The sequence below is a fragment of the Corvus brachyrhynchos genome, unplaced genomic scaffold (genome assembly GCF_000691975.1).
Source record: "Corvus brachyrhynchos isolate BGI_N302 unplaced genomic scaffold, ASM69197v1 scaffold10, whole genome shotgun sequence".
Classification (NCBI taxonomy): Eukaryota; Metazoa; Chordata; class Aves; order Passeriformes; family Corvidae; genus Corvus; species Corvus brachyrhynchos.
Genome location: NW_008236180.1, coordinates 8693594 through 8701774, shown reverse-complemented (window position 1 = coordinate 8701774; position 8181 = coordinate 8693594). Strand labels below are relative to the sequence as shown.

Sequence of the window (8181 nt, the reverse complement as noted above, 5' to 3'; positions counted from 1 at the left end):
GGTCTCGGGGGGCGGTGCGGTCCCTCCCCGGGCGGTGCTGTCGCTGCCGGGGCGCGGCTCCGGCGCTGCTCGGCCATGCGGACGGGCTGAGCGGCGCTGCCGCCGCCTGTCCCGGGAAAGGATGGCTTCCCATTTCAACGACATCGTGAAGCAGGGCTACGTGCGCATCCGGAGCCGGAGGCTGGGGGTGGGTGCCCGGGGGCGCTTGCCCCGGGGCTGGGCATTTTGCTCTTTTATTTATTTTTTTTTCCCCTGCTGCTCCTTTGTCTCTTTTTGCAAACTGAGCTCGGTGGGTGCATCCGCAGGGGAGCCAGGAAACAAAAAGATGGGGAGAGAGGAGTGAAGGCGCCTAAATATATAGTATGTATAGGTGTGTATGTATATATTTATTTTCTCCTCTCTCCCGCTGGGAGCCGGGGATGCTGCGCTGCCTCCACCTCCCGGCGCTGCCCTTCGCTCCGAGCGCAGCTCCGGGAGGGACCGGGGCTGGCGGTGGCCGTGCCCCGGGACTGGGGGTCCCGAGAGCTCCGGGCAGGGCTGAGCTGAGCGCTCTGGAGCCGCTCAGGTGCTGCGGTTCCTGCTGCCAGTTGGGGTTTAAGGTCTTGCCTGGGACGAGTGAGGGTTTGCGGTGTCTTCAGGGCTTTTAGCGTCGCTTGAGTTGCGCGAAATGAAAATTCGCCAAGCCCGCTTTGGCTGCTGGTGTAATTTTAAAGTTGTTTTCAGGTTGTTTTGCTGCCACGGCGTGTTCCCGGTTCCGGCTGTAGGTGCTGGATGTGCCGGGAGTGGCAGGGCAGTTCCCCGCAGTACCTGGGCTGGAATGAGCTCTGAAATTCCTGGGCTGTTCCCCCAGTCCAGGGGCTGCTGCTCCCCTGAGCCGTCCGGGGATGGGACTGGAGAGCTCCATGTCCCTTAGTGAGCCTGGCTCAGGGGGATGCACCTGGAGGGACGCTTTGCATGTATAAAACCTTATCATTTGTGTATCTCCCTCTCAGGACAGGAAAGAAACTGATTTATTGTGTTTATTCCAAACTGATGGGTTGGCAATTCAGAATTTGTTCGTTTTGGTGAAGTGTCTGTGGTCCTCTGAAAGCTTTTGCTGCCTCACTGCAGTTACAGCTCCCATCTCTTGCTGTATCCATGGGCAATGACTTCTCCACAGTTTTGGTAACTTCCATCTCTCCGGCTGTTTTGGAAACAGGAAAGCATTTAAAAGTCTTCCATCAGGCTGGATTTCTCATCCCTGCGCTTGCAGGCACAGTTCATCCTGTAATACTGTGTGATTCTGTGACAGATTGAGGTAATGTCATTCGGAGAGGACCTGTAGTAAATTTGGCACAACTGGTGTGTCATGATTCAGTTTCATTACTGAATATATATCAGTGTTCAGTTTGCTCCAGCATAAAGGATGAGTAAGATTAGACTGTGATACATTTTTCCGTACTGTAACAGTGAAGCTCAATGAACATGTGAATCAGGCTTATCTAACTCTGGAATAGTTGTAAATGCTGTCAGTGCTGGTGCCTTTCCTTTATGAAGGCTTTCCAGACCTCTCTGAGAGTGCTGGTGGTGAGGAAATGTTGGATGCCCTCTTAGGAGATGAGCCTGTGACAGCTGAGTGCAAAAATAGAGAAATGGAGAATGACACCGAGTCCATGGAAATGGAACAAATGTGAAATGTTTCCTTTGAAAGGACAGTTTGGATTTTGTTCCAGTTCCAAAGGTTTGTATCGTTATCAGTGGCTGGAAAGTACAGAAGGGGTGATGAAAAGTGCTTTTGTGAAGCAGTCCAAGCCGAGTCCCAGAGAGGTGCCATGGCTGAGGATAAGCCCTGAGCTGCCCTCAGCTCTGATTTTCCTGTCCTGACACCATTCCCGAGCTTGAGAGGGACCTTGGGAGGTGCTGGGGTCTGGCTGCTGCTGCTTTGGATTTGGTGCTGGAGAGGTGACCTGGGCAAACCCTGCTCCATTTGTTGGGAATAACCAGCCTGAGCAGCAGCAAAGCTTTTCTCTCCTGGTAGTTTCCAGCTTGGAATGTTGGCCCAGGACTCGAGAGCAGATGTGGCTGCAGCTTCTTCCTGTAGCATTTTCTGTAAGCTGCTTACAGCCCAGCACCCTGACTGAGAGCAGAAATGGGTAACTATGATCAGTCTGCGTTCTTTAAAGGCTGGACTGGAGTGTGTCCCTGCTCCTTGGTGCACCTTCCTCCTGGCTGCAGGTGTGATGTGACACCTGGAGCTGGCTGAGCTCCTGGCTTGAGCAAGAGCTTGAATTCAATCTCACTGTGTGGCTGATGTGGGCTTGGCTCCTTCAGAGGCTGAAGGATTTATGCCAACAGGTTGTTTTCTGGTGGCTGTGCTGGGGAGGGCTGTGGGACACCCAGGAGCTGCAGGTAGGAAGGGAAAAAATACTTTAGATTATAAAATAGTAACTTTCAGACAACTTTCCCATGCTGTGAAAACATCAGGAAAGATGAGCCTACTCCAGCCCCGTGTAGGATTCCTGTTTAATTGAGAGGGATCTCAGCACTCCCTGTGTGACAGGATGTGAGTGGGAGTCACTGAAATACATTCCTGTATTCTGGTGGCACAGCTGTAATCTGAGCATTGTCTCTCCAGGCTGAATGCAGCTCCTGGCTTTGACTCTGTAACGCTGTGGTAATTCCATCTCTAAGGGAACTGGGAGCAGAGCTTGGAGCCACAAATTACCTCAAGAAATGACTTTCCTGAGTAACTGGGGTGCAGGTGCTACATTTGGAATGAAAGGGGTGCAGAGAAGCAGCTTGCTCAAATCCAAACCTCTTTTAAAAGGAACGTGACAATTCTGGAAGGCCCTACTTTGTAATTCCAAAATTGAATTTAGGCTAATTGGTTTTGCACCTGAACTCTTTCTGCGCACTTGAAACGTGGAAGTTTAATTGAGTATTATTTAATAGAATAGTTTCCATAGCAACATTTGTATCACATGTGTCTTCTGCAGAGCCAAATATATTCAGGAGAAAGCTCACTCTTCCCGATTCTTTCCATCCTTATAGGGAGAAAAATAATTCCCTCAGCCAATGGTGTCGGTCTGTTGTGTCATTAGCAGTGACACACAGGAGGCTGTGTGCTCGAAAACTGCTGACAGGGCACAAGCACAACCTTCCAGAGTTCTTTAAACCAGGAAAAAACCAGCTTTGCTTTGGGAGGAGGGATTCTGTCAGAGACCACCAGGACCTGTGTTTTGGGAAGGAGGACACACGGTGCTTTGCAGTCACCTCTCAGCTGATTCAAGGCTTTATTTCTGTATGTGAAGCTTTATGGCCTCTCTCTGTCTGGAAAGGCTTTTTTGTGCTTAGGATTTTCAAATCACACCTCGTTCTGTGGTACAGGTGTGTCCTTTCTGAGGGGGAGCGCATCAGGGAGATGTTTCCCAAATGGAAAAGCCTGTTCCTGTCTTTCTGTTTTTGGGGTGGGTGGATGTGAACACACCTGAGCTTTGGCTTTAGGTTGGGCTGGCTCAGCTGAGTGCTCAAATACCAACTGAAAATCAAAACAGGAGCCAAGCTTTGAAACAGAGGGGTTTGTAGCACTGGTGAGCCTGAAGAGCTGTACAAGGGAAAAGGCACCTGAGGCTTTGTGGAGGGGAGGGAGGCTCTGCCAGTACTTGACTGACTGGAAAACATCAGCTTCCAGAAACGTTCTCACTGGTTTGCTTGGAAAAGAGGTGTTCCCTTCTTCCCAGCACAGGGTTTGGCTGTGCTGGCTTCCATTCCACGCTGCTGCTTTCCAGGTGGGATAGAACACCTTCCTGAGACAGCTTGGGATAAAACATGACTGTGCTTTGTGCCAGGCATTGTCTGCTCTGATCACACCTGGCTGCTGTGCAAGTGTTTCCATTGTATTTCCATTTTTCAGAAGCATCACTTTTAAACTCACGTGAGCTTCGTTCTGTGTGCTGTGGTGTGGCACAAGGTGGCTCAAAGCTCTGTGTGTGCATTGTTACTGAACAATCTTCCAGGAGAAATTCCAGGATGGACAGCAAATTTTAAACTTTTGTGGCTTAAAAGTGGTTGTGGGGCCATCTACAGCCATTTGTGCTCGGGTGTGCTCTTCCCTTGAGTCACAAGCTCCTCAAAGCTGCATCTGTCATGTCAATAACTCTTAAAATGTCTTTATTCCAGAAGACTTTTAATGTGAGAGTCTGTGCCATGATCCAGTATAAACCCGGGTTGAAGCAAGGAATGCATTGTGGATAAAAAATAAAAGGCACGGTTGTTTGCACACTTATTTATTTCATTAGAAACAGAACAAATGCAGCAGTTGTGCTGCTTTCTACTTCAGCCAGCTTTCAAACTGAAACTATTTCTGCTCCCTGCCTATTTTCAACATGTTAATTCAGGTTGTCTTCATTTCATGGTGGAGATGCAAGACTAAGACAACTTTGGCTCTCACAGATGGAGCAGCAGCCTTCCCAAGCCTTACAGGTTATACAAGCAGGATAGGAGATGCTGAAATAACTTGAATATTAAAATTCAGGTGAGCCTGTGTTCTGGAAGAGGACAAAATGTTTCCTTTTATAAAAAAGAGGGTTATTAAAATAAGAAAAGTAGAGGACAACAGATGCTGCCGAATCAATATACACAGATTGCTGCTGTTGCAGCAAAGAAACACTTAAACAGTCCTGGCAATCTGTTGTTTGTTAGAAAAGCCTTCGGAAGTATTGAGCTGTGTAAAACAAATCCCACCACTCACTGGACACACGGGATGTTTACAGCTCAGGACAATAATCCAAGCCCTGACTGATGGGTGGAGCTCTCAGAGGTGGGCATCACGAGCAGGCAGCCTGATTTATTTTCTGGCTGCCTCGATTTTATGAGGGTGTATCCTGCGGGTGCGGCTCTGGGAGGCTGCCCCACGAGCTTGCATTACTATCAAGGCATTGCAGGCTGTTAAAAACCCTCATTTGGGAGGATCCACTGACTTATGGAGCCGTGTGAACAGCCAAGTGTCTGTTCCTAAAAATGCAGAGACTCCTTGGTCTGTCTGCCAGGGAATAAAGCTTGTGGAGGGGAACTGAGGGGCAGAGTGGAATTCTTTTTAGCTAGGAAGGAAGTGCTGCTGCCAGGTTTTTGTCTCAGGAGGTCCCTTCCACCTTGAGGTCTGTTTAACAACAGTTCTAATTAAATCCCCAGCCTGCCCTGGGGGCTCTCTGCAGCCCCCTCTGAGTTATGCAGGGAATGATCAGCCTCAGCTGGCTGCTGCAGAGGGCCCTCCATGGAAATCGGGGCTGGCTCCAGAAGGATCTGAGCACCCAAGATGAGGTTAGCGGGGTTTCAGTGCAGTTCTGGTGTTTGTCCCTGGCGGGTTCCTGAGGACAGATCAGCCCTCCTCCTGCAGGGGTTCAGTCGTGGCTTGCCCAGCCTCTGGAACACTCCTGCAGCCCTGCCTGGGGAGAAGTCAGTCCTCTGATGGGGTCAGATTTGTGCAGGGGAGTCTTCAATTATGGCTTTGACCACCTTTGCTGAGGATGGAGAAACTTGTGCCCCTCCATGTAGCAGCAGGGCTGTTTGAAGGGCCAAAGGTGAGCTCAGCCCAGAGCCCTTTCCTTCCAGCTGCTGCCTTTGCAGGGCCCTTTCCAGGCTGTGCTGGGTGCATGGGACAGGGATTGAGCCTGTCCTGCTCAGGATTGCCCTGGGCACTCCAGGGGAGCATCCCTTTGTGTGGTGTTCTGGACATGGTTTAACACTGATCTGAGCCAGCTTAGCCAGATTCAGTGAAATCCCACTCACTGTGAGGTTTGGGAAGGCAAAATTAACGGTGGCTGTGTCTCCTGTGGGAGATGTGACTGCTGGAATTACAGCAGTGGAATTGTTCCCTCTTTAGCATGACCCTCGTTGAGGACAGAAATTGGATCTGTGTGGGTCAGGTTTCTGTGCTGGATGGGCCTGACTGGCCCAAAACCTCTTAATCACATCAGGGGGAAAGAATGTGGTGTCAGGGGTGTCCTCCAGCACAGAATTAGGGCACTCCTGGCCAGCCCCTGGCAGGGATTTGTAGTAATTCAGTCTTCAGCTGGTGACAGGAGGGAGCTGGGACTGCCACAACTCTGCAGCCAGTTGTTTGTTCCTGGGAAATGCTGAAGTGCTCAAATATTTCTGGATTGATTAAAAAACTCAGTGAAAAAAAAAAATTCTTAGGTTTCTGGACTGCCTGCTTCTCATTTTGATCAGTGATTTATTGACATTAAAATTTCACCTAAAATGAGGAGCATGGGACGCTTTCCTGTGTTTGAGTGTTGGGTGAGGAGTTCCCTGTTGGACACTGGCCACGTGCAGGACTGCACTGGGAAGATCCAGCAATTTTGTCCTGTAGGTTGTTCCTCAGGAGGCAGAGCATCAGTGCTGACTGCACACCCTTGTTTTAGATGGGAAAACTTCTGCCTCCTGCTTAGAAATTCAGAGAAACTTTGGCATAAAGCTCAGGACTTGTCCACTTCAGGAGACACATTTGATTGTGGAAAGCTGCAGAGCAATTCAAGCTCTCAGGGTCTGCTGTGCTTGATTTTAATTAAACTGAGTCCTGTGGCAGCTTCATTGAGGAGATCAGTGTTGAACATTGCCAGTGACATGTACTTTGACAAGTTCTGCGTCGCTCTGTTTCTGTGAAACCCTGTGGGAGGAGAGGTAGAGTGGGGAAGAGACAATCTGCAGGACTAGAACCATATGGTGGAAGAGATTTGGTGCTTGAGTACATGTGCCAGAGAGTTAATGTGGGGATTTTAGAGCATGAGCTGTGAAAACGGGAAAGAAGGATGATGTAAGGCTGGGGGAAGGAGAAGGAAGAGTTGCCTGTATCTACATTTGAAGCAGCTTTATTAATAAAACTCTGCTCACCTATGCAGATCCTTTCAGTCTGGAAGTTGGAGACAAGGAAAAACTGAGCAGATTTCTCAGGCACCGACTTCAACCTGTGAGATATTAAGCCCACTGGAAATTCAGAGTTTCAGCAAGCTGCGAGATAAGGTGTTAGAATATATTCACAGATATTAAGGTTTCTTACTGCTCAGAAGTTGTCAGCGGCAGCGGGGATGGGATCCAGAACATTCCTTGGGAAGTTGGAGCTTTCTCCTTGGGCTGGTGGGGGGAGGGATCCCAGAAAATGCCAGTCAAGCCTCGTGCAGCTCCAGCTGGGTACTGGGGCTGAAGCAAGACCCCTGTGGGTTCCCTGTGGCACAAAGTTAATGGGATGAGAGCCCAGTGTCTTTATGGGGTCAGCTCTGGGATTGGGGTTGGAGAAAGGTTTGTCATTTGGGTGCTGTCACCTTGTGTCACCCCTTTTTTTGGGGGAGCAGGGTGCTCAGCCCGGCTCTGGGTGAGGTAAAAGGAAGTTTTGCAGCTCCCATGGTGGAATTACGTTTTGTTTCTTTTAGTATTTGACTTGTGGGAACAGCTTGGAGAAATAAGGGTCTTAATTTGTTCCCAAAGAACCCCACCAAAATCCAAAAAGGACAAACCTCAGAACTATTCCTGTTTTTCTCCCCAGAAGATTATACAGATCATGATTTGGAGTATGATTTCCTGGTTTGATACTGGCCCATTTTAGGAGGAGGAATGGCTTTTCTTGTGCTTTCCAGCCTGTTTTCTGATAAATTACCTTCTGTGTTCTTCTTTGGAAGATGGGCTCAGTTTGTGAAGTAAAACAATCAATTCCAAATTTTTTCCTGAACTGAGTTAACGAGTGAACAAGCGGCTCTTACCCATTTGCTATCTTATTCTAAGGATGTTTTATTGTAACAAGTTTAATGCAAATCTGACCACATCACCCTTTTCCCTTTATCCCAAGTACTTCCCTGACCTGCTGGTTGCAGATCTTGGCTCTCTCCTTTTCCCTATTTGCTCTTCCTTCGGTAGAAAAATCAGTGATTTCTGGAGGTGTCAGCACCAGCCCTGCAAGGATGTGTCAGGGATGATTGTAAAGGCAGTGAAAGAGAAAGGAAACCCAATTAAAAACAGGTGAGATTTACTCTTTGGTGATTCTGATGTCTTTTCATCGTCAGTTCCTTTCCCAGTGTGGAGGAAATTCTCCTGCTGCTGTGCATGGGCATTGCCCTGGGGTGAGATCAGGGATAAATAACATTTTGCAGTGGCTGTGGAAACACTTGAAAGAAAGTAACAGATGCAAGGGCTGCTCCTGAGACTGACATC

General features: G+C 48.8%; 1 protein-coding gene across 3 annotated transcripts in view; it reads left to right on the top strand.

The window, feature by feature from the left end:
- DOK5 (docking protein 5) overlaps positions 1 to 8181 on the top strand; it is a 31961-nt gene continuing 23780 nt past the window's right edge. The window contains exon 1 of one of the 3 annotated variants that reach the window (XM_017734902.1): positions 1 to 187. In XM_017734902.1, the coding sequence (XP_017590391.1) occupies positions 122 to 187 (66 nt within the window). In that variant the 5' untranslated portion in view covers positions 1 to 121. The remainder of the gene's footprint in view (positions 188 to 8181) is intronic. The other 2 variants (XM_017734895.1, XM_008635037.2) reach the window with 2 other exon arrangements.